We start from the raw sequence: 26,868 nt of genomic DNA on the forward strand, positions 1-26,868 counted from the left end.
ACAGACACCTACTTAGGACTGATGGCTCTTGGGAGTCAAAGGGCCTGCAGTGAGGCACCGGTTTCCAGCTGGTCCCTAACTAGGGCTTGACTGAACTGCATATAACCTTAGAACCAATCCCAGTCTGAGACGATAAATTGGGGAGGGCATTTGAAAGGTGAATGGGATATTGCCACCACCAAAGAAACTGCCCTTTTCTAAATGAAATGTTACAGAGATTTTCAAAAACAAAACAAAAAACCCTAAACACCTCAAGCATCCACATTAAATGAATAGGACAAGGTTAAAAAAAAAAAAAAGATGAGGTTGGTTTGTTTTACTGCTTTATAATAATCTTAAAAAAAAAAAAATCCACCATGCCCATAAACCACCACAGGTAAGGTGAGAGATGGAGACCAGATGCTACAGTATGTGGAAGGTCGGGGAGTCCAGGTTTCCATTTGGGGTGGCATGGGATTTTGGAGGCAAGGAATGTAGATATGAGGCCCTTATTGCTTGGACCCTTATTGCTGGTTGGGGATTGGCTGGGGTGGGGTGGGAGACAATCAGACTGAACTAGGAAACATCTTACACCAAAGTTGGGGGCAGTCATTTGTAGGGTAAGGGAATCACAGTACAATTTCCATGCAGACTAGAGGCGGGGGTGAGGTGTGAAAGCCCCCAAGTCAGTGTTTGGTCCAGTTTCCTACAGTGGCAGCCCCCTAGGAAGGAGAATTTGGGGTTACAATGTCAGGTTGGAGGTCAAAGGAGAGGTCAAATAAGTGGCTAGCGGAGGTGCCTGGGTGAGGCGGCCGGGAGGAGGCATTGCACCAGAAGCTGAAGAAGCTGAGGGGCTCGGGGACAGGAAAGTGATACCAGTGCTCAGACAGCAAGGAAACAATAAATTAGGACTTCATGTTGCTATCATTTGGCATAACACACGCAGGCATTTTTCCTTTTTTTTTTCTCCTTCTTTTAAATATAAGGCAACTTGCCAACACATAATTTAAAAACTGGTCTTCAGTCACATTGCTTCAGATCACTACAGAATTTCTGGCTAAGGAACAGTGAGAATAAACCCCAGACCTTCAGTTATCAGCTCACATTCCCCCAAGGCGAGGAAAGGCAAGGGCTTAGTACTATTACTTTCAAAGCCCAACTGTGCAACAGGAGACAGGTGCAAGAATTTACAACAAAACAGTCTAACGTTACAGAGAAGTGTTGAATTTCTAGACAACTAATTGCCACTTGGGAATGAGACACATTGGTCCTGGAACAGGTGGAAGATGCTCTTGAATGGGTGAGGGGCAAGAGGGACCATTTCCAATGTAAGCCCCTCTGCAGCGGTCGGAACCACGAGCATTTGGTGGAGGAAGAATTGAAGGGGCTTAAGGCTTTGTGTTTTTCCTTTTGTTCTTCATTAAACTGAAGGGCTGCAAAACTTAGAGGGTGACTGTACCTGTGGGGCACTCATACACAATGCTCCTCAAACCACTCATTCATACAGAGACATGACATTAGAACTTACAGTGTGGACCAATAATTCTTAGCCAGTGTAGAGAACCAAATGCATTTTTAAACTTTTTTTTTTTTCAAACTTTTTTGGTGTTTTTAATTCCAAACTCCAGTGTGATCATCCTTTACCTAGAACTAATTCTTCAAGTAAGGTAGTTTCTGGTTTGTTTCTCTTAGGAGGGAGGGGAGGCAGGATTGAGGACAATAGCTGAGTTTGGACAGAGGCAACGGTGACAGGAGGTCCTGGGAATGCCTGATGGCCACTGCTTTTCTCTGCAAGGAGAGTCAAGAACCAAGATGCCAATGCAATGGTTTTCTCTGAGTCGCAAGGCTTTGGCAGGGACAAGAGCAGTGGCTGGAGAACAACAGAAATGAACACCAAGCCCCGAGGGCTTGGGATAGACAGCAGAGTGTCTTTATGCTGATTTGACATCTTTGGGGGAATAAGGAATTAGCTTCCAGAGCACTTCGCAAGTCTGGTTTCTTAGTCCCAGACTGAGTAGCCTACCTTAAGGGCCTAGGCCACTCCCCTCAGTCATAACTTAGTCCCCAAAGAAATAGATGTTTAGCAAAAGATGACAAGAGTCAGAAGTGTTCAGGGTGGAGACTGCCTGACAGACAGCTGCTGAGAAGACAGGATCTAACAGGAAACCAAGAGTTGCTTGAGGGGAGGATGAAGGACCTTCTTCTGCCCCCAAATCGACCCCACCAAGTTCCCTTCCTTAGACATCTCGGGATGATCATACTGGAGCAGGGAAGCTTTGAAACTATCCAGTTACTTAAAAGTAAGACTAAACCTAGAAGGGCAATGTGTGTTGCCTGAGGAGAGCATCCCGGCTCCCTATCTATACCCTGGGTGCTGAATATGAAGACTTCGGCTATCTGTGGGATCAGGGGCTCGGGTGCCAGGAGCTCGGTGGGCTTTGCTCAACATGGCCAGGCTCTGTTCTCGGAAGCAGGCCTGCTGGAAATCCCCACTCAGGTAATCCACTGTTTGCATCAAGCTGTTCTGGCTTGCCACTGCACCACCCCCAGTCCCTGCTCGGTAGTGGGCCCCAGGAGCTGCCCCACAGTCGAGGGGTGCACCCGTGGGCTGCCCACCATGGAACGGCATGGCTAGGTCTTGAGACCCCGAGCTGTCGCTATTGGGAGTTGGTAGAATGTTATTCCACAGGGGTTGGAAGTAGTGACCATTGGGGTAGGCCAGTGGGGCTGGTAGGCCGTTGACCGGTGGGGATGGGGTCGGCTTCTCCAGGGGTGGCTTCAGATGGAAGGACTGTGCCAGGCAGAGTTCCTGCGGGTAGGCAGGGGCCTTGCCCACAAAACCAGGCCCTGCCAACTCACGTCCTGCTGTATGTTTGCCTGTCAGGCCAGGGGCTGGCGTCCCACCGGCCTCGCTGCACATCTGTTGTAGGTGGGCCAGCTGGTGCTGGTTCCAGGTAACTGGCTTGAGGTCGCTAGGGTAGCCAGTGGGGGCTCGAGAGATGCCTGTGGGCAGGTTGACAGGACCTGCAGCAGGCAGTGCGGCTGTGGCCGCGTGGGTGTGCTCCATGGGATTGACCACACATGAAGGCATTGGTGTGGGGACGCTGTGGGTCGACACCCGGGTGCTTGCATTGATGAGCAGACTGCGACTAATAGGGCTGGGGTTGGCGATCTGGCCCTCACACACTGAGGTAGTGCTGATGCCTGCCCTCGTCTGGCAAAACTGGTTGATCTGGTGCACAATGCTGCTCAGGTCCGGGGGCTGGCTGTGTTGCAGGGTGGCCGCCATTGAAAGGGGGATAGTTGAGGTAGACACGGTCACATTCGGGGGTGCATCTGAGTCTGGCATCTTCCGGCCTCCATGCAGCAAGGGATTAGGGGGGTGCTGGAGACCCTGGTGAGTCAGGGCCTGAGGGTGGACCAAGCCCTGGGTTTGGGCCATCGGCTGAGGGTGGCCCAGGCCCTGAGGCTGCTGGAGGCTCTGAGGGTGAGACAGTGCCTGTGGTGGTGGTATACCCTGAGGGTGTTGCAGTGTCTGGGGAGGGGCATGGGCCAGGGTCTGTGCATGCTGCAGGGCCTGCTGGCGGGCCAGAGCCTGGGCCTGTGGGTGGGCTAAAGTGCTGGGTGCCACAGTAGCATAGGGTGCCACTGGGGGGTTCATGATGGCCTCAGGGAGGAACCGAGCTCGGGTGCCGTCAAAGTCCTTGAGTATGCTTTTGGCTGGCACTTTGACAATGGCAAGCAGGCCTGCCTTGGTGGCAGCCTGAGTCGGGTAGGGGCTGTAGCGCTGGGCAGATGTGTCGAGGCCGTTCACAGTACGACGAACGTGTTTCCGCTGGGGAACCTTCACACTGTTGGGGAAGATTTTTATAGTCAGTGGGTTGTTTGCGACCTTCTTAGCATACGCGTCCAATTCGGCTGGGGTGGGATAGTGAGCAGTTCTCATTTTCTGTGTAGTGTCCCCTAGAGAGAGAGAAAGAGAGAGAGAGAGAGAGAGAGAGAGAGGGAAGGAGAGCAGAGAGGAGGGGCTCATCAGTGCCAGGCCAACCAGCCTTCCTAGATGTCCTACTGAAGCTGTGGGGCAGGGGGCTGTCATCTACAGCCTTCACTCTAGATAAAGCCACAGTCCCCACAACCACAAGCACAGCTAACACTCACTGGGGACGCATACTAGGTCAGGCCTGGGAGTGACCCTCACTACTACTGCAAGGGGCAGGCCCACTGGGAGCCTGTTTCAGAGGTCTCTATGGATCAGGGTGGAAAAACGACTTTCCAAGTCTCTAGCTTGGAAATCTAGAGCGTAGCGGTTCTCATGGACATCACCAAGAGTTCAGCATGAGGCTCCAAGTTCCCACCTGCCCGGACGGTGCAGGGTTAAAGCTTTAAGCAAAGCTGCCTGCCAGTGCCCTCCTCAGTCATTCCTGACACTGGTAAAGGGGACATTCTTAGTCCCTACGCAGACATTCAGTCTGCAGTGGCTAGCGAGGCAGCTGGGGTGCCACGGCCATGGGTGTACAGGCCCATCTGGCACAGAGAATAAGATGCTTTCTCAGGAGAGGAGGAGGAAGCTGCCAACTCTCCCACTCACAAGTTCACTTCTGTTTACAGTTTACTGGGGGCCTGACTGGTTGAAGATCAAAAGGCTTTATTTATTTGCCTATGTGGAGGACAGCAGGGAGGGACTGAGAAGACGACACAGGCCATCTCTAAGTCCTGGGTGCCAAACACCATCTGTATTTCGTCCATGGCAACTGTCACTTTCCAAAAAGGAGAAGGAAAGATTTGCCTTCCGCTGGAGACTGCAGGAATACCCACTCAGTGAGCTTCATTAATGTTAACAGTCGCCTTGTTCTCATCTCCGGGTGCCTCCCATCAGGGGACTCCAGCGGATGCTGGGTTTCCAATCCAAAGGGAAAATTTTCCATAACAAGACCTCTTTAAGGATGCCAGGCTTCCCTCCTACAAGGGAGCTCTGCTGTTTTCTTCTCTCAGAGAAGGGGGTCTACCCTGAGCACACACAAAAAGAACTTAATAAACACTTGCTGAATGAGTAAGTATACACACTGCCCAAAGCAGAGGAAAAATGGCTTGGCACAGAGCCTGGACTCAGCTGGCTGACTCCCTCCCTGCTTCCTCCCTTGGCAGAAAGAAGCCAGGAAAGACCAAGGGCTAGTCTGTTAGTGCCCAGCTGGTAGCTCTGGTTGGCCTTGGCCCAAATGAAGCCTCCATTCAGAGCCATGTCACTGGGCATCAATGGAGCAGAAGCAGACCCAGGGGAGCATGGTAGAAGAACTGGGGGGAAACTGCTGTTCTCTGAAGCAGGAAAAGACAAAGTTTAAGTCTAGGAGAAACAAGTATGTGGTCCCATGCTCAAAAAGCAGACGAGGGCTGGGGATGTGCCCGGTGCCGGCTATGCTTCCATCTCATCAGCCTAAACCCCTGTCCAATTTATCTTGATATCAACCAGCTCATTTAGAAGAAATGGTTACCAGAAAACCCTCTAAAAGACACAACTTTAAAGGCCACCCAAATAATTTCTTTGGCTCTGATTAATGTCAGCAGCAGCAGGGAAAGAGGCAGGGCCATGTGACATTACTGACAGTGGCCTGCAGAAGTCCCTCTCTTCAGACAGACCTTTACTGAGGCAAACCCAGGATTCCTTGTTTCACCATGGAAGAGAATTTCAGGAAAAGTGAGTATCCTGAAAAATCTATTAAAAAATTATTTATTTATTTATTTATTTATTTATTTATTTATTTATTATATGTAAGTACACTGTAGCTGTCTTCAGACATTCCAGAAGAGGGCATCAGATCTCATTACAGATGTGAGCCACCATGTGGTTGCTGGGATTTGAACTCAGAACCTTTGGAAGAGCAGTCGGTGCTCTTAACTGCTGAGCCATCTCTCCAGCCCTCAAAGCATATTTACAACGGGCAATAGACACCATCCTAAGTCACATTATTTAAAGTGTATAATTCATTACAAGGTTTAAAGGCTGAAAAATTTTGTTTTATGTCTAAATGTAAAAAATTCTTTTAATATCATTTTGGCCAGTAGTGGTGCATACTTTTAATCCTATCATTCAGGGCGCAGAGGCAGGTGGATCTCTTCAAGTTCGAGGCCAGCCTGGTCTACAGAGAAAGTTGCCAGCCAGTACTACATAGGGATTGGTCTTATACATTAAAAAGAAATTAAAGCCGGGCGTGGTGGCGCATGCCTTTAATCCCAGCACTCGGGAGGCAGAGGCAGGCGGATTTCTGAGTTCGAGGCCAGCCTGGTCTACAGAGTGAGTGCCAGGACAGCCAGGGCTACACAGAGAAACCCCGTCTCGAAAAACCAAAAAAAAAAAAAAAAAAAAAAAAGAAATTAAAATATGTGTTTTATGCTACCACGTAAGTGCCTCTGGAGGCCAGAAGAGGGCGCTGAATTCCCTGGAACTGGAGGATGGACTACTTTGAGGCACCAGTGTGTTGGAAATTGAACCCAGGTCCTCTGGCAGCGCAGCCACTGCTCTTCACTGCTGATCCCTCTCCCTAGCTCCACTAATAGATATAAGTTGGGGTTTTTGTTTTGTTTTTTAAGAATTTCATTTTGTAAGTGAAGATGTAAGGTAGATTTTTGAGTACTTTTTACATCTGGGAGAGTGAAACCTGTGTTTAGGGAAATGTATGCTGCCTCACTGGTGGAGTCAGGAAAGACAGAACAGGTTCCTGGGTAAACAGCCTACTTCCCTTCCCATTTCTATGCACATTTTCTACCATTCTATTCTACCTCATCAAAACTTACAGAGCAGTCGGAGTTCTGGGCCGGCATGGTCTATAGAAAGTTCTTGGACCAAATACAGGTGGTGGCGCACGCCTTTAATCCCAGCACTTGAGAGGCAGAGGCAGGCGGATTTCTGAGTTCGAGGCCACCTGGTCTACAAAGTGAGTTCCAGGACAGATAGAGCTACACAGAGAAACCCTGTCTCCAAAAACCAAAAAAGCAAGCAAACAAGCAAACAAAAATGCCAGCAACTAACACAGACTTTTCTCCCTCTCGTTTTAATTACTGATTACTGTTTCTCTTGTGGGTATAACTGTATGTGAATGATATGGAGGGAGGTCAGAGCACAATTCTGTGCAATTGGTTCTCTCCTGCCACCTCTATGTGGGGTCTGGGAATTGAACCCAGGTAGCTAAGCTTGCATAGCAGGCACCTTACCTACCCAGCCAGGTTACCAGTGCCCTACTCCCTTTATGCTTTTGGAATCCAGACATCATCGGATAGCAGGGCAGTCCTTGAAATGGCAGAGACCCTCCTACTCAGCCATCTCAGTGTTAGAATTCCAGGTGCAAGCCACTGTGCTCAGCTCCCACCAACAAGCCCACACTCACTGTGTTTCTGGTTCATGATGTCTCTCTCCTGGTCTCTTAACGTTCATATTTATATCTAATTTAAAGCCTTCATGGGTTTAGGGCTTCGCTTGGTTAGTAAGGTTCTGGTTTGGATCCCCCAAAATGCATTAACCGGGCATGATCTTGTATACCTATGATCCCAGAACTTAGAAGATAGGAGCAAGAAGAATCAGAAATTTAAGGTCACCCTCAACCTCAAAGAGAGCTAAAGGCTAGCCTGGGATACGTGACACTCTATTTTTCTTTTTTTCTTCTGAGACAGGGTTTCTCTGTGTAGCCCAAACTCAATCTGTAGACCAGGTTGGCCTCAAACACAGAGATCCACCTACCCTTGAGTGCTTGGAATAAAGGCGTGTTCCATTGCCACTTGACTATGACACTAAATGAATGGATCAACTGAAACCTGTGTGCGTGCATGCATGCATGTATGTATGTATGTGTGCATCTTCGAGTGTGCATGTGTTCGTGTGTGTCTGTGTGCTTCCCGTGTGCTTCCCTGTGGAGGCCAAATAACACCAGCTACTTTCAACAATCACTCCTCTATTTCATTCTCCCTCATACTTAAAAAAAAAAAAAAATCAGTACTTTGAGAATTTTGTATAACTATTTTGATCAAATTCATGCCTTCCCCTACAGATCCAGTCCTTACTACCATAATTGAGACAGGGTCTGTAGCTCGTTAACTCCCTAGCCAGCTAGCCAGCTAGTAAGCCTCACAGATCTTTGTAAGCACAGCGGGGCTTGGCTTTCCTTGGGTACTGGGGAGCCAAATCCAGGTCTTCCTGGTGGCAAATGAGCTATCCTCTCAGTTCTTAAAACCTACCTTACTAACCCCTAACACTGCCTCATACTAACTAGTCCTGAAATTCTTTTCTGTTGCTTTGCAGCATAGTTAAAAAAAAAAAAAAAAAGCACTTAGGAGGCAGAAGCAAGAAATTCCCTAAGTTCAAGGCCAGCCTGGTCTCCACAGAGAAACTCTGTCTTGAAAAAACAAAACAAAAAAACCCAACAAAGCAAGAGGATAGAAGGAAGGAAGGGAGGAAGGGAGGGAGGGAAGGAAAAAAGGAGGGAGGGAGGGAAGAAAAGAAAGGGAGAGAGAGAGAGAGACAGACAGACAGTGAGCCCCAGGTTCAAACTGGCTGTGGTACTTCATATCTATAACACCAGTTGGGAGGCAGAAGCAGAAGGGCAGCCCTGAGTCCCAGGCCAGCCTGGGCTACAGAGGAAGATCCAATCTTAAAAAACCCAAAACAAAGAAAGCAACCTGTGGTGGCCTGAGTCCCCATCACTACCACAGCAGCAGTGTACTGTTGCTGATACCCTAGCACAGTGCCTGTCCTGTAAGACACACTGCACATCTGACAAGGGCTTAGTGCAGGACTGTCCAAAGGAACAACGGACTCAGCTGAGCAACAGAAGTTTAAAGTGCTGGGTTTTATTTAGTTCACATAGGAACTAAATCAGAGCTGCTTCTGAGTTCTTCTCTGTCTAATCTCCTCTCCGTGTCAAGTAGCCATCTTTACTTGAAACCCAAGAGGAAGACCTGCAATAGGAAGTGGCTTGTTGAATAAAAGTCTTAAGTTTAAAGTGAGTCTCAGCTCTTAGGTTTTCCCCTAGTGTGGCAAGACGGGTTGAAGTACGTTTCTACTGATGTCGACAGCGAAAAGAACAGCTGAATTAGAAGAATGAATGTGTGCAGGGGGGTGTGGGATGTGCACTGGGAGCATCTGCTGAGGGGGATCCCAGAGAGTGGCACACTGAACAAAGGTGCCCTCTTTCTCTAGGATACGATACCACTCGCTCCCTATATTAGATTAAGCTTGGCCCTTGGGGCAGGGGGAAGCCCCCAGTTAACATCTATTTTTCTTCTTTTCCCTCTTTTTCTAGGTCTCATGGACCTCATGCCAACTCTGAAATCCTGATGCTTCTGCCTGTACTGCCTATGTCCCCATGATCAAATTTATATTTGATATTTTGAAACAGGGTCCCACAATGCAGACCAGGCTGGTCTTGAACATCTGACTTTTGCCATGGCTTAGATTTCAGAAGCATGCTACTATGTCTAGCTTCCTATTTGATTTTTGGAGATAGGATCTCACTATGGAGTTCTGCATAGGCTTATTCATCATCTTCCGGTTTTAGGAACAAGTATTAGGATTTAGGTGTGTGCCATCATGCCTGGCTTTTGGTTATGTTTGTTTGTTTGTTTGTTTTTGGTTTTTCCGAGACAGGGTTTCTCTGTGTAGCCCTGGCTGTCCTGGAACTCACTTTGTAGACCAGGCTGGCCTCAAACTCAGAAATCCGCCTGCCTCTGCCTCCCGAGTGCTGGGATCAAAGGCATGTGCCACCACGCCCGGCTGGTTACGTATTCTTACGGCAACCCTCCCAACACACAGGCGCATTGGCACCTCACTTGCCTAACAAATTCCTCTTAACCACAGACAGTAGCTCTTTCAGTTTTGTCTGAAAAAGAAAAACTTATTTAAATATCTAGTATGGGTTTCATATGGACCCGGCAGTGTAGGGAACTGAGAATCTGCGGCTAGAGAAAAGGGCTGTATCTAGGGTCAAACTCTGGCACCATCATTTAACAAGTGAACTCTTCTGTGATTCCTCACTTGTCAACAGAAATGAAACCTGCTTTAATGTTATAAAATTACTGGTATTAAGAGGCTCAAACAGGAAAAATGTGGCATGAACATGAATCACAGCGGTTTATCGTTATTTCAGGAAAAGCAGGTTTGGCAGAGTCTGCCCAGTCAGAACAAAGAAACTGAGCATGGGAGCAGCCAATGTTAGACCCCTGACCTTAAGCTGGAGCGCAGGGTGGGACAGAAAGCAGTGTTGTCTACTCAGGGAACGAGGGGTGGGTGGGGTTCCTAAATCCAGCTTCCTCCAGAGATCGCACTGGTTATCCTTGTTTTGAGATGTGATGGAAACGTGGAATCTACAGGGAGAAGGGTTGGGAGTCTGACCAATGAGTTCTGGCCCAGCAATGGCTAGTCATGTGACGTGTACAAGCCTTGTGTGTAGAAGAAACAGGAATGGGATATGTGACTCACACTGTACTCTGCGCTCTAGCAGCTGAGGTAGGAGCATTTTAAGAGTGACACTCTGTCTCTGAAAATTAAAGCAAAAAATAAATAAAGGCCAGAGTCTCCCATGGAGAGTTACTGAAGAGTGACAGTGAGGCCCGGCAGGTGAAGCTCGTACTGCTCGGGCAAGCCTGCAAACCTAACTGAGATCCTAGGAGCTCACAGTGCGAACACCCACAGGCTACAGAGGCACATGCCTGCAGTCACCTGACTTGGGAGGCTAGGAAGAAGGATCACTGCAGCCCAGGAGTTTAAGACCATCTTGGGCGACATAATTATGCTCAAATTCAACAAACTAAATCAAACAAATATAGTGCATATAAAAATGTAATATAGTACTTAACACACAGTGAGCATTAGTAATAACATGTCACTCAGTTCCAGGGGAGCTGATGCCCCCTTCTGGCCTCGATGGGCATCAGGCACAGAAGTGCTACATAGCCATGCAGGCAGAACACCAACACCCAGCAAATGAAGAGAAAAAGAGCATGCTAGCTGGGTATGGTGATGTACACTTGTAATCCAGCTCTCAGAGCTAGCTGAATCTAGAGGTCAAGGACAGTCTGTTTCAAACAAACCAACCCCTTCCCCCCATCCACAGAACAAACCAACACAACAAAGAGAACCTGTGGTTATCTCAGGCATCACGCAGTGACTGTTTTGACGAGCCACCACTTTACCTGTGATGCTGAGCTAGGAAAGTGAGCAGGGATCTGGGGCTAAGAAAGAAAAAAATTTAAAATCACATTTCCTGGTAAAAAGATAGGCCAGGAGAAAATCAAATTTATAAGCAGAGTTCTTAAATAGCTGAAAATTCTCAAAGCAAGGGACCCCATGGCACATTCTAAGAGGACATCCACCTAAGCAAGCATGTCTCTCTGCAGCTACAGAGCCAATCCAAGCCAAGATGTCCAGGGTCTGTTTTGGTTTTGAGACAGTCTTGGATTATAGCTCAGGATGGTCTTAAACTAAATATTCTCCTGCACTGGCCTGTCAAGCACTGGGGTTACAGGTATGCAACCCCACGCTGGGCAGCTCGTTCCTTGGTGTCATCAGATGGTATGCCTACAAGTGTGTTCTCGGAAGCCAGGACTAGGGCACAGCCAAGAACAGTGGGATGCGTACAGAACTTAAACAACGTTACTGCCCATTCACTGCTCTGACAAACGAGGCTGGGGTGCAGCTGTGTACCTGACTGCTTTTTTGAGTATTTGTGAAGCCTTATGCTGGACTTTCATCACAAAGAGACAGGGGGAATGAGACAGAGAAAAAGCAGCTTTGAGAAAGCCAGTCCAGCAGGGCCTGCTTACAGAGTCAGACAACCATGAGAATGAACGTGTCACCTTCAGCAGACAAATTCCTAACTAGTGAAGGTGGTGAGTTTTCTGCTCCTACAAGAAAGTGACGTTAAATGGTTGTTTGCTGTTGTTGAGTTTTTAAACAATACTTTTATGTGTGTGGGCATTTTGCCTTGCATGTATGTCTGTGTGCCATTTTGTGCTTAGTGCCAGAGGAGGGCACATCAAATCCTGTGAAACTGAGTTACAGTTGCGAGCTGCCATGTCAGTGCTGAGAATCAAACCTGGGTCCTGGGAGGGAACAGTTAATGTTCTTAACCACTGCTTCCTCTCCTCAGCCCTGCTGATTGTGGTTTGGGCCTTCAACTCAGAGACCCACCTGCCTCCACCTCCGGAGTGCTGGGGATAAAGGCCAGCCCCACTGGTTTTTGATACAGGGTTTCATATACCCCAAGGTGACCATGAACTTTTAGTCTTCTCGCCTCTATCTCCCAAGTGCTGAGATTACAGGTCTGTGCCAATATGTCTGCTGTATTCAGTGCTGGAATCAAACCCAGGGCTTTGTCACACACTCAATCAAACTGAGCTATACCCTCAGCTCCAATTCTATTTTTACCTTTTTGTTGTTGTTATTTTTAAAGACAGGATTTCTCAGTTTAACCAGCCTTGGCTGTCCTGGATTTGCTTGTAGGCCGGGCTGGCCTCAAACTCAGAGATCTGCCTGCCTCTGCTTTCTGAGTGCTAGGATTAAAGGCATGTGCCACCACTGCCCAGTTTCTATCTGTGTGTGTGTGTGTGTGTGTGTGTGTGTGTGTGTCAGAAGACAGACAGACAGCTGGGGTTTCATTCTGTGGTCTTCCCCAGCCAGGAACTTGCTATGTAGACCAGGCTGGCCTCAAACTCAGATATTTGCCTATTTCTCCCTCCCAAACACCTGAGGTTTAAGTTGTGCGCCACCATGTCTGGCTCTATTTTTACTTACTTATTTATTTATTTTTATTTTTGTCTTTCCCTATGTAGCCTTGGCTGTCCTGGAACTCAAGAGATCTGCCTGTTTCTATGTCCAGAGTACTGGGACCAGCATCTATTTCTATTTTTATATAGGGTCCAAGAGCTAAGCTGCCTAGGATGGCCTTGAACTTGTGATCAGACTTCCAGGTAGCTGGTTTTACAGGCCTATACCACTACACCCTATAAGACTAGACTATTTTTAACTGTTGAAGTCTCACAGCAAACTATTCATGAGCTGCTTGCTAAGTGTAGCTGTAGTGTGCTTTTGTAGAAAATTCTACTGACACAAAACTACAAATAGCCAGTTCCCATGTTGTCTATGGCTGCCTTTGGTCAACAATGGAAGAGCTGAGTAGATGCAACAGACTGTTGCCCACAAAGCTAGAAATAATGGCTTTCTGACACTTACAGAAAAAGTTTGCTAATGGCTGCCATGAAGGTCTCAGGTAAAGTGCAGAACTGTTGAAGGAAAGTCCCACCCACCTGAACCACTGTCCCACCCATTGTCTCTTTTTGCTCTAAAAGGTTTATTCCGAATTCAGAGCTGCTGAAGGGTCCTGTGGCATATCCGCTAAAGCTCTTGCCAGTCACAGGTTAGCTCACACACACTGGGAACTGCAGCATCTGTTACAGTTAGACACTGTACCTGTAAGACTGGGTTAGGGTTAAAGAGTTATTTTCCTTGTGTTTCATGTACTGCAGGGACAGAGATGTAGGGACTATAATGCTCCAACTTAATGCAAAAATCAGTACAGAAGCCTGCCAGCTCTTAGAGGCTGGCATCAGGGGGCAAGCACACTGGTGGACAAATACTCCTGGAGAAGCCGAGCTAGCGGGTTCCTGAGCCCTGAGGGCAAGAGCTGCCTCACTTCTGAGAGCAAAAGTCACACTGGCTCAGAGGGCAGACAGCAACACCCAGGACTGTCTGTTTCCATGGCAGAGTGTATGCAGAGATCAAAAAAATCACCAACAGTGTAAATAGCTATTTCAGGGACACAAAAGTGAGCTGGACAATGAGTTTCATTCAGCTCCTTACAGGGTTCAAAGAGAAAGCCTTCTTTGAAGGGTCCTGTGGCATATCCGCTAAAGCTCTTGCCAGTAACAGGTTAGTTCACACACACTGGGGAACTGCAGCATTTGAGAGTTCTCTGATCACCAAAGTATCTCACACTGCTGACAGATAGGGCCTTGATAGCTGCTGTCCTGCATCTCAGCTCATGAATACTTTGGAAATACCAAGATTCATGGTCCATGCACCACAGATGTGATGTGGGCAGCCCTCATATCGGATAGAACACAGGCTCACACACCCTTCCCTGGAATCCCGACTACTTACATTTCTGAAGTCCAGTGTTCATCTGCGTGTGAGAAAGAAGCTGAAGGGACAGGTCACCTGGTCCTGGGAGACAGGCTAGCATGGCAGACCAGCATCAGCACAACATGAAGCAGTGGCTCACACTGTAATGAACAATGGGGCAAAACAAGGTCAGAGAATACAGGGCAGCTCTTTCAAGTAAGGGACAGGGGCTTTCAATATGAGCAGCAGAGGGCCAAGTATGGGCAGGTGAGCAAGTTAATTAAGAATTTCTGTCTGAGCAGCAATTCTCTCTCGACTATTAATACAGCAAAAATGATACTGCAGCCAGTACATGTGTGGGTGGGAGAAATAAAAATTGGCAAATATTTGTTCACATAAATAATTAGAAACACAGCCACACTTGTAAAGCCCCCACACACACTGGAGACTTGAGAGCTTAGCTCAGTCTGCAGTCCTTACTGGAGGTCAGGGCAGTCAGGTGCTGCTAGAAGCACAGCACAGGGCTTACAGACACCTATGCCCAAACTCTGACCTCATGTTTTCGGTTTGTTTTTTGTTTTGTGCAACGGAGCCCACACTGAGTCCCAAACTGGTGATCCTTCTGCCTCAACTTCCTGAGTGCAGAGATTACAGACATGCCATCTGTATAAATCAATCTTGGACACAAAATTAATAACTGCCACACAAAGTCCTACCACCCCCACCCCCATATTCTTCAAGACAGGGTTTCTCTGTGTAGCGCCGGCTGTCCTGGAACTCACTCTGCAGACCAGGCTGGCCTCCAGCTCAGATCCACCTACCTAGCTCTGAGAGCTGGGATTAAAGGCCTGCGCCATCATGTTTAGCAGCAAATTCCACCTGTGGACTCTGAGTACTGCTTTCCTACTATCTATTATACCATCATTAACCTTACTGTTCCTAGTAGGGAAACACTGCTGCTGGGGGTGAGGCAAGAAGCGATAGGCCGCCTGCCACCAGCGCTCTTCACTCTGAGGTGCTCATCAACAGCATGTATACATAGCCCAATAGTCCTGCGTAGTGAGGGGAGTTCTGCCAAGTCTTCCTTGTGCACCAGGAATACACTGTTCTCAAATAAGTAGACTATGATAAGAACGCATACACTTCCTTCCCAATACTACAGAACCTATTAGTCAAGGTAGTATACACTATAGCTTCAGTTCACAAAAGCGCGCAGGGCCAGCTCAAACACCAAAGGAGACGACCTGGTGCTGACAAGTATCTGACAGCTCAGGACCACCTGAAAGAGGCTGCTTAAACTGTGGCTAGGGCAGCAGCTATAGAAAGAACTGAGACCCAGTGGTTCAATGAGTCCCAGGGTTCTGGGACCTCCGGAGCGGATTCAAAAGAACAAAGACTGCCAGCTGTAGCGCCTTCTGCTGGAGTCAAAGGGCTGAGATATTGTTTACGCCCTTCCCCCTTATGAATGCTGGGACCCTGATTCCAAGAAAAATGAAAGGACGAGAGTCCTTTGTGCCATCGTGCCAGTGTTGAGCCCCATGAGAGCGTCAAGGAAAGCAGCTTCCCTGTTCTCCTCAGCTTCCTGGAGATGGAGTCTCCCAATGTAGCTCTTACTGGTCTGGAACTCTCTATGAAGAAAGACCAGGCTGGCCTCAAACTCAGAGATCCGCCTGGCTCAGCCACCTTAGTGCTGGGATTAATGATGTGGTCGCCACATACCTCATCTCATATTCTTGACGGAAAGGAAGTATTGGCAAAAACTTTAGTTTTGGGTGAGCATTCAGTGCTCCCAAACCCATGAAGTCCAGCCTTTAGCATTTCTCACCAGTTCTGGAGTTTCCACAACCTATTCTCAACCTCCACTTCTAACAAGAATCCTTCCCTAGTCCCTACTCAGGGTGCATTTACCAAAAACTGTGGTAGGGACTTGGGCAAGTTAATAGCAACTTGGGACAATCTCTGCTGTAGATCTCAAATGCTACCTGATGACATCCTTAGCTTTGGGGTTTGTGGAAATTAGGGGTCTGCTAAGAATACCTTCTAAATGTTTTATCTGTTGGTCACAAAAGATGTTGGCCCAAAGTGGTTATCAGAGGGACTAAAGATAGCCCAGCATTACTGAGGCCCTGCAGCATGACTCTCCACAATGAGGCACTTCCGCTCAAAACATCCACTTCTGCACAGCCTGAGGTTATAAGGTGGCTTATAGCTTTCCTTCTGAGTTCAGGGTAGATAAGTAGGGGCCCTTGAGCAACAGCAGGGCAGAATATTACTTAGGCTTGGCACATAAAAAGCATAATTTGTCGGGAGCTCTCAGTTATACTCAGTGTGACATACCTGTCGACTAAATTGCTTCTTGTAACAGGTCATGAGGATGACTAAATTCGAATAGTTTGGTAATGTTCTAATTTCTGCCATCTCAGTACTGCTGGTATCCAGCGCACTGTTTTCAGTGTTCCTATGGGTTTTGGTGGTGGTGGTGGTGGTAGTATAGTAGAGTGACTATTTAGGTAGAGTCTACTGTGGATTTAAGCACATGGGCCTGAACACAAAGAAGCACACACCAGGAGCATGGGAGCCCCAGTTTTCCTTAGCTTAGGTTTTTATTTGTGGTTTTGTCCCACTCCCCTACCCCACCCCACCCCAGCTTTATTACTGTTGTTGAGGCTTTTAGTGTAGCCAAAGTTGCCTCTCATGGTCCCCCTGCTGCAGCCTCCAAGGGCCGGGATTACAGTGTTGTCTGAAAAGAGGTATCACCCATGCTGTGCATCTACATAGAAGATTCTGCAGATGGACTGGCTGACTTCCTCACTGTGGAGAGTTGGAATGCTGCAGAGCCCGTCCCACAATATGCTGGACTTTTGTTAGTCCCTCTCATAAACATTTTTTTTTTTTTTTTTTTTTGGTTTTTTGAGACAGGGTTTCTCTGTATAGCCCTGGCTGTCCTGGAACTCACTTTGTAGACCAGGCTGGCCTCGAATTCAGAAATCCACCTGCCTCTGCCTCCCAAGTGCTAGGATTAAAGGCGTGTACCACCACTGCCCGGCTCTCTCATAAACATTTTATCGCAAAGCTTTGTTAACTTGTCTACCTGATATCCCACAATTTTTTTTCCATAAAAGCACTGACTATGGCTGTCTTTTGCTATGCAACCTTTTCTACTATGGAACATGCCACGCAGGATAATCAGAGTCCCTGTTCATGTTCACCCATTCTGAATTCAGAACAAATTATCTCTTAGTCCCTTTAAAATAAGAGCTGTATTTTCTTTTAAAAATGTTCACAGTGAGAGAGAGAGTGAGAGAGACAGAGACAGAGAGAGATTGGGGGGGGGGGGAGAAGGGGAGAATGAGAGACAGGTTGGTCCAGGCCAATCTGGAATTTTCAAGGGTCTCCTGTCCCAAGCTTCCTGCTGGAATGACAGGCTATGAGCATCCTCTCCTGGAAACCCACTCCTCTGGGACTCAGAACCTGTCACAACAGGTCCTCACGTTACACTATCTTTCACCGTCGCCCTTTGTTCAACTCTGAATAGTATATCACTGCGCTCGATCTCTGGCGAGAGTACCGCCTTGTCTCAGGTCACTGGTTTATACTCATCTTTACCCAGTACTATTAACCGATTACTCATCATCCAGGTCACATGTAAGGTCACCCTCTCTCTCTGGACAACATCATCATTTTTGTCTTAGTTTGTTTCAAATGTATTTGTGTGTGCTCACACCTGAGTTTATGTGCACCACATGCATAGAGGTGTCTGCGGAGACTGGATGAGGATATTATATAGAATACAAGCCTGAGGAGACCAGACGGGGATATTATATATTATATCCCAGCGGTCTTCTGGAACTGGAGTTAAAGGCTGTTGTGAAGTCCCATGTAGATGCTAGGGACTGAATTGGGGTTTTCTACAGGAGCAATACATGTTCTTAAGCATGGAGCCACTTCTCTAGCCCAACATTTTAATCTTTTAATCTGGGGTGGACTTCCTAAAAAGACCTATCTTCACCATCCTTCCAAACTACAGAGTCAGGGATGAGATTAGTCACGCAAAAGATGTCTAATAAACATTACTGGAAAAAAAACAACAACAAACAAACAAACAAAAAACCTGGGCAGTGGTGGCACATGCCTTCAGTCCAGCACTTGGACCCGGCGTGGTGGCACACACCTTTAATCCCAGCACTCAGGAGGCAGAGGCAGGCGAATTTCTGAGTTCGAGGCCAGCCTGGTCTACAGAGTGAGTTCCAGGACAGCCAGGGCTACACAGAAAAACCCTGTCTCAAAAAAGAAACAACAACAACACCAAAAAAAAACAAAACAAAACAAAACCCACCACCACCAAAATATTGGCTCATATTTCTAAGTGATAGTAACACTTTAACCTAGGGCCTTAGGACATTTTGGGGGTGACACTCTCACAGTTTAATGACATGGTGAGTGCATATTTTAAAGGGGGCTGAGAGCTGGCTCAGAGGTTGAGAGCAGTGGCTGCTCTTACAGAGGACTGGGTTTGGTTGCCATCACTCACATGGCAGCTCACAATTATTTGTAACTCCAACTCCAGGGGAGCTGATGCCCTGTCTGACCTCCACAGCACTGCAAACATATGTTTCAGAAATATACATGCAGGCAAGCAAAAGTACCCAAGTACAGAAAAATAAGATTTATTTTATGTATGTGAGTACACTGTCACTGTCTTCAGATACACCCCAAAAGAGGGCATCAGATCCCTTTATAGATAGTTGTGAGCCACCATGTGGTCGATGGGAATTGAACTCATGACCTTTGACCTTTGGAAGAACAGTCAGTGCTCTTAACCACTGAACCATCTCTCCAGCCCCTATTTTTAAACTGTAATCATTATTATTGGTGTGTGTGTGTGTGTGTGTGTGTGTGTGTGTGTGTGTGATGTGCACACATGTCACAGTGCACTGTGGGAATCAGAGACCAAGTCTGGAGTGTGTGCAGTGCCCTCTTTCCACTCTGACTACTGAGCTCTGGTTATCAGTTTGGCCAGGCAGGTGCTCTCCCATTTCTCTGTTGGCACAGTCACTACTATCACTGAGATGAGTCAGTTATGAGAGAGGGCTCTCTGCCATGGTATATGTGCTGGTTATATACACTCTATTGGAAAGTATCATTTGGTTCTTATTTTAATTATGAGTGTCCCTAGAAAACACACGTAATCTACAGTTGCATGGAGTTAACCCAGACTCTCCCTATGTCTGGTCCCTTTTATGTTACATAACAGGCTTGCATTCTGAAAACCCTGCCAGGAATGGCCACTGCCATTTGAGGTGACCTACATGAAAGAAGGAGTGACCTCTGAGCTTAATCACATAACAAAACAAAGTTGTCAGCCTGGGCAGGACTTGCCCACACATAAGTATCTGAGTTTGTTGCCCAGAGCAAGACAATGAGAACAGAGACCGGGAGAAAGCTACCTAATGAACACCTAATGAAAAGCTAGCACCAATCCTCTCAAACTCTTCAAAAAACACTAGAGAAAATGCTTCAAACGTACTGCACGAGGCCAGCACTGCCCTGACACCAGAACAAGACCCAGTACCCAGTCCCAAATCATGGCACAAAAAGCTGCCAGATAACAGAAAAAAATCATCCCCTGGGGAAACTGAGGCTGGGTAGCTTGCCTGTCTCTTCAGTTTTATAATTAATGTTGGAAAGATCATTCATCTACAAGGCCTCAGGGCTGCTAGGAAAACTTCACCCCTTAACTAATGAATGACTAGTAATTCTGACTCACCTATAGAAATGATAGAAATAAAAAGGCTTTAAAGTTTAGGTTATTTAGACTTTTTTGTTTTGTGTTTGAACAGGGTCTCACTGTGCTGCACTAGTGGGCCTTGAACTCACGGAGATCTGCCTGTTTCTGCCTCCATGCACATTAAAGGTTTGTGACACTATATATGGCTCCTAAAGCTCTTTTTTTTTTTAAAGATGCACTTATTTTATGTATATGAATACACTGTAGCTATCTTCAGACGAACCAGAAGAAGGCATCTGATCCCATTACAGATGGCTGTAAGCCACCATGTGGTTGCTGGGAACTGAACTCAGGACCTCTGGAAGAGTAATCAGTGCTCTCAAGAGCTGAGTCATCTCTCTAGCCCGTCCTATAGTCTTTAATAGGCCCCGTATTAAATAAAGGCAAAGTAGTTCAGATGGCAGACACATTGTCTTTAAGCTCTGTGTGTGGGTGCACTTATGTGTGGTGTGTGTGGTATGTGCGTGTGCGTGCACATGTGTGTATGTGTGTGTGTGTGTTATGTGCGTGCGCGTGCACTTGTGTTAAATACGGGTGCTCCAGAAGGCAGAGGCATCAGACCTCCCAGTTCTGGAATTACAGGCAGTTGTGAGCTGCCTGACATTCGTGCTAGGAAATGATTCTCTGGAGAAATAACCACTGGGGCATCTCTTTAGACTGCATACAGTTTTCATGGAAGTTGGTATGGCGCAGCCTATAATTCTAGCACTATAAAGTCAAGGCAGAAGAACTGTTTTGAGTTCAAGGCTAGTCTGGCTACATACCAAGACACTATCTTTTAAGAGGAAAAAAATGCTCCTCAATATAGCTGGTCTAGGTAATCTTAAAGACTGCAGTCCTAACACAGGAAAAGGAGGTTTTACAAGCTTAGCAGCAGAGGGCCTGGCAAAGCATGTGTTTGGAGAGCAGCTACATTGAGGCGCACATTTCTATCCCTTTCTCCTCACAATGTACAAAAAGTACACACCAGAAGAGGGCATTGATCCCGTTACAGATGGTTGTAAGCCACCATGTGGTTGCTGGGAATTGAACTCAGGACCTCTGGAAGAGCAGTCAGTGCTCTTAACCACTGAGCCATCTCTTCAACCCACCACAAAAGTACAAATAGCCAAAATTCCCTAGGATAACCACCCTCTTGCCCCAGTTGCTGCACCAAAAAGGACAGCTTCTAATCCAGTCTAGAACATGACTTTCAAGTGTGAAGGATGACAGAAAAGTTAAGGTCACTGTGAAAGCTTGTTCTATTCTAAGGACATAAATCACAAGGCGTTACTCGGAAACAAGTCTAGATGCCAGTTTGACGTTGTGTATAGCCACGTTTCTGAGCCTAAAGCATCGTCATATACTTTGATGAAGTTCCAGCAAACAGGCATCTTCCTTACTGTGTTAAGTGCTTCACCAAGTATACTGCTGGTTTATAAGAATCTCCAGAGGCATTTATAAACTTGTATTTTTGCTAGTTAGTAACACTGATTCTCAGTGCACATAAAAAGGCTGTCTATCAAAACAGCAGAGAAGGACACATGAAATGGAACAGACACTGAAGATTTATTTATGACTAAGAAGCAAAAGCAAGAATCTGGAGGAACACGGAGTGCATGCCAGAGAGCGAGGACACAGCTCCTACCCGAGGCGGGAGGTGAAATGCAGCAACCACTGACTATGTGAAGTCGAGAGTCACTTAAGACCACAAAGTTTAGATCCTGACACACTCCTGAGGACCCAGGGCTTAGCCAGTGGACGCAGGATGATCAGGAATTCAAGGCCAGTTCCAGCTACATCCTGAGTTAGAGGTCAACTACCTGAGACCCTGTCAGACATACAGGAAAGAATGGAGGGAGGGGGAGGGGGGCACAGCGGGGGGGGGGGGGGGAGGAAAGATTTGCTAGTTGTTTTTTTTTTTTTAATCAACTTGACACAAACCTAAACATATCTGGAAAGAGATGAAATCTTTTTTTTTTTTGAGACAGGGTTTCTCTGTGTAGCCCTGGCTGTCCTTGAATTCAGAAATCCCCCTGCCTCTGCCTCCTGAGTGCTGGGATTAAAGGCGTGCGCCACCATGCCCGGCAAGAGATGAAATCTTAAGTGAGAAAATGTCTCCGTAAGATTGGCCTATAGGCAAGTCTATGGGACACTTGCTTGATTAATAATTGATGTGTGACTGCGGGCTCAGCCCAGTGCACAGTGTCACCCCTGGGCAGGTAGTTCTGGACTGCACAAGAGAGCAGGCTGAGCAAGCCACTCTGGCAAGCCAGTAAGCAGCACTTCTCTATGGCCTTGCATCAGCTCCCGTCGCCAGGTTCCTGCCCTGACTTCCCTCCATGAGAGTTGTAAGCTGAAATAAACTCTTTCTCTCCAAGTTGGTTCTGGTGATGTTTTGTTTTAATCACAGGAACAGAAATCCTAACTAAGGAAGAGAGAAAGAGTAAGTGTGTGTGTGACACACGCCTGGTTCCAGCATCTGGGAGACAGTGAGGCAGGAGGATTACTGAGACTTGTATTCCTCCCTCTTCCCAAAATAAAGAAAAACTGACAGGTAGGCATGGTAGCACACTCCTTTAAACCAAGGACCTAGGCGGCAGAGGCTAGCCTGATCTATGGAGAGTTCCAGGGCAGGCGGGGCAAAAAGAAAAAAAAAAAAAAAAAAAAAGAAAAAAGAAGAAAAAGAAAGAAAGAAAAGAAAGAGAGGAAAGAAAGGAAGGAAGGAGCCAGTGACAGTGATCAAAGTAATGACTGAGTGTACCTGGTTCCCTTAAGGGGCAGAGGAGAGTGCTGCACGCCCTGGGTCTGAGCTACCATGTGGGTGCTGGACATCAAACCCAAGTAGCGAGGAAGAGCAGTGCTCTTAACCACTGAGCCATTTTTCTACCCCAGGTCATTTTACTTTTGCCAACAAAATCCAACTTACACTTAACATTTTGGTTATTTACACTGTACAAATACTCACATATGGGCCTAGAGAAACAGCTTGCCCCATACCTTGAGGACTAGAGTCTGCATCCCCAGTCCCCACGCAAAAGCAATGTGGGTGTGGTAGCCCATCTGTAATCCCAGAACTCAGGAAAAGATTCCCAGAACAAGCTGGCCACTAAATTAACTAAACCAGCAAGTCCCGAGTGAGTGCCTTGAGGAAAGCGACAAAGACACATCAAACTGCACACTCTGCACATGCGTGTATACACTTACACCCATAGGCAAGCAAACCTACACACACAGACAGATACCACATACATGCAAAAACACATTTACTATTTTACTTGCAATATAAAAAGGTCTTTTATTGTTTTGTATTTTGAGACAGGGTCTTTCTATCATGTAGTCCTGGCTGTCCTGAAACTCATTATGTAGACCAAGCTGGCTTAGAACTCACAGAAACCCATCTGTCTTTGCCTTCTGAGTGCTAGGTCTAGAGGTATGGGCCACCACACCTATCATCTCTCTTTTATTACACAATTTGGGCTGAGGATGTTGGTTACAGTACTTACCTAGTATGCACAAGACCAGACCAAGACTGACCAACCAACCAACCTAAGCCACAGGGTCTTCCCTCAAACTTGAAATTCTCTTGCTGAGCTCAGCTTTCCAAGTAGTAGAATTATGAGCTTGCTCCATGATGCTCACCTCGGAGTTTTATTTTATTACATTTATTGTGTGTGTGTGTGTGCGCGCGCAGACAAGAGCCCACATGTGTAGATGTCAGAGGACAAGCACAAGAGCTCTCTTATCACGTGGGTCCCTGGGACCAAACTCAGGTCATCAAGTTGATGGCAGGCACATTTACATGTTGAGAAAGCCAGCCCATGGTTTCATTTTTATTGTTTTGAGAAGGGATCTCACTCCCTAGTTCTAGTTGGCCCAGAACTTGCTACATAGACCAGACTAGCCTTGTACTCAGAGATCCATCTAGCTCTGCCTCCCCATCCCCACTCAAAGTACTGTGCCACCAAACATAGTAGAATAGTTTTTTAAGGTGTAAAGGAAATTACTGACTTTCACATAGATTCGGGAAATTACTTTTCCCAGATCGGCACTTTGTACTGTAACTCAAGTTAGCTAGCCGAAGCTTTGAAGCCAGGTCTCAGGAACATCCTCTCCAAGGTGACTGAACAATAAATACAGGCAGAGGGAGAAGTACACTGGGCTGGGTCTGGTGACACTGGGACATCAGTCAGCATTGGTCACAAGACACACAAAGAAAGGGCTGGTGATACAGGCCTGTAATGCCAGCTATATGCAAACCGGGACGGAAGAAAGAGAGGGTGGGATGGATGGAGGGAGGGAAAGAAAAAGGAGGACTAGGGGCTGTAACGAGCCCAACATGCACAAGGCCCTGGGTTCAATTCCTCAGGAAGAAAAACCACGTGTGTCCTCTACCACCCTGACAACAGTGGCAGGGGCCAAGAGTCAGGCCAAGGAAAGCTTTACGTCCTCCTTCACAGTAACAGTGACATACGGGGAGTGTGAGGTTTCACAGCAGACGCTTGTGATCTCAGCACTCAGGAGGTGGGGACAAGGGGTTCAAGGACATTTTCCATGATAGCTAGCTGGAGGCCAGCTCTCTACATTAGTGCTCACGGTGGCATGTGCTTTTTATCCCAGCACTTGAGAGGCAGAGGCAGGTGGATTTCTGTGAGTTCCAAGCCATAGAACCTATTATGTGGTACTCTGAAAATAGTATATATTAGGAATACAAAAAGAACAACAAAATCTCTGGTAAAAAGGCTAATAAAGTTAAAACCAAAAACAAACCAGCCAATCAAACAAACAACAACAAAAACCCAAAGCTTCCAGATGTGGTGGCACACACTTTTAATCCCAGCACCTGGGAGGCAGAAGCAGGTGGATCTGAGTTAGAAGCCAGCCTGATCTACTCAGCAATATTCAGGACACCAAGGATAGATAGAGTCCCAAAGAACAATACAAAACACACACAATACACTAATAACCTCAGAGAGCTAGGTATGGTGGGTGATAGCACACTATAATCCCAACACATGGTAGGTAGAGATAAGAGAATTAGGAGTTCAAAGCCAGCCTCTGCCACAGAGCCACCTGGACACCATACTGACATTTATATAAGACACTACCTCAATACTTCTCCTCCTCCTCCTCCGAAACCCCCCTCCCCCACACAAACAGTTGTAAAGTGGACCTAACACCCTAACTAAATTTGGCTTTTTTTGTGAAGTGCTCAGTCCAGTGCTTCTGCTCCATGATGAAAACCCTTACTAGCTAACAATAGCCTATTCTTCAAGCCATGAGTATAACAGAAACAGACAGGAAATAATCTGTCAACACATAACGTATCTTCAGTATATGTATGTATATACTTACTACATACGCCAATAAATTAAGAGGCAGGTAGGAAATCCCAGGTTTTAAGCTGTCTATGTTATGTTGTTGCATCTGTGATCATCATCTTGGCTATACCATGAGCTACATTGTGAGTTCAAGGCCATCTAGAACTACAAGTGCCACCGTCTCAAAAACCAGCCAGAAAGCAGGCAGTAGTGGTGTACACCTTTAGTCCCAGCCCTAAAAGAGAAAGCAGAGGCAGGAGGATCTACATGAGTTCAAGGACAGCCTGGTCCACAAAGAAAGTTCTAGGACAGTCAGGGCTACACAGAAATTCTGTCTCGAAAAACCAAAAACCACCACCACCCAGCCAACCAAAAGGGGCTGGTGGGTGGATCTGTTTACAGGTGTAGACACCGTCATGCCCAAGTTACTTCTCACAGTACCTTTTTTTTCTTTTTTCCTTATTCTTTGAGTCCTGGTCTCATTGTGGGACCTAGAACTCAGCGCACAGACTACCCCGTCTCTGACTCCTGAGTGCTGGAATTAAAGACACACACTGTGGTGGTTGAATATGCTTGATCCATAGGGAGTGTGACCTTGTTGGAGGAAGCAACTGTGGGGGGTGGGCTTTGGAAGTCTTCTCTATGCTCAGGGTCCATCCATTGAGGAAGAGAGTCTCCTCCTAGCTGCCTGGAAGGCAGTCTTCTGGTTGCCTTCAGATCAAGATGTAGAACTTTCAGCTCCTCCTGTAAGCCAGCCCCCAATAAAATACTGTCTTTTGTAAGAGTCGTGGTATTCTTCACAGCATTGGAAACCCTAACTAAGGTACATGCTATCACACCTGGCTAAAATTTACTCATTTTATGAGTGCTTTGCCTGCATGTCTGTTGGTGGCCATCTCCACAGCCTTCCCACAGCCTTTTTTGAGACAAGGTTTTACGGCCAGCTTCAAACTCTGATATTCAGCCAAGGGTATCCTTAAATTTCAGATTCTCTTGGCTCCACCTTCCAAATCCTGGACACTACATCCAGTTTCATGCAGTGTGAGTAACTGAACCCAGAGCTTTGTATGTGCTAAGCAACTGCCTTCCAACAGAGTTGTACCTCCTGCCCTTTAATGCACCTATCTATCTTTGTAGAATAAAGTCATACCCCTTACATCACCAGTGTGAAAGACAAGTAAAATGCCAATAGCAAAATTGTGCTCTGGCTTCTGGGAGGTGCAAGAACTTCAACCTTCTGTGACTCACAAATGTGCTTCTTTAAAAATGGTCTGCATCCCCTCAACTCTCCAAACCGCATAACACATGCCTTCCACTCTGGAACCGATCCTCTGCAGTGCTTTGTTAGCCAGGTAGGGCAGTGCACGCTACAACCCCAGCATTCCTAAAGTGCAGGCATGAGAACTGATACAAGTTCTAATCCAGCCTGGTCTACAGGATACTGAGACCCTGTCTCCATAAAACACAGCCCTGCTAAATGCAGAGAATTAATGACTGATTGCTGTGAAGTCGAGTTGGTGAGACAGCTTAGTGGACAGGAGTTCCAGGCCTGAGTCCAACATGGCAGAAAAAGGGAACAAACCTTCTGTAGCATGTCCTCAAACACTCTGTGCCGAGGCACACAGACATAAAAATCATTATGGTAGAAATGATAAATCTGTTCTTAAAGTTGAGTGTTGGCAGCTCTGCTTGCCTGTAAC

The 26,868-nt window shown here is 46.8% G+C and overlaps 1 protein-coding gene across 4 annotated transcripts in view; it reads right to left on the reverse strand.

Annotated features, from left to right (window-relative positions):
• Window positions 1-306: 306 nt before the first annotated feature.
• The window catches only part of Fam222b (family with sequence similarity 222 member B), a 63,378-nt gene continuing 36,816 nt past the window's right edge, over window positions 307-26,868 (reverse strand). For 2 of the 4 annotated variants that reach the window (XM_021177366.3, XM_085829789.1), the window contains exons 2-3: window positions 14,120-14,241; window positions 307-3,830 (exon numbers count right to left, since the gene is read on the reverse strand). In XM_021177366.3, coding sequence (XP_021033025.1) covers window positions 2,336-3,640 — 1,305 coding nt within the window. In that variant the 5' untranslated portion in view covers window positions 3,641-3,830; window positions 14,120-14,241 and the 3' untranslated portion in view covers window positions 307-2,335. Of the gene's footprint in view, window positions 3,943-14,119; window positions 14,242-26,868 lie in introns of all 4 variants that reach the window. The other 2 variants (XM_021177364.2, XM_021177365.2) reach the window with 1 other exon arrangement.

The sequence above is a fragment of the Mus caroli genome, unplaced genomic scaffold (genome assembly GCF_978045245.1).
Source record: "Mus caroli unplaced genomic scaffold, Mus_caroli_1 scaffold_13, whole genome shotgun sequence".
In the NCBI taxonomy this organism is placed as follows: Eukaryota; Metazoa; Chordata; class Mammalia; order Rodentia; family Muridae; genus Mus; species Mus caroli.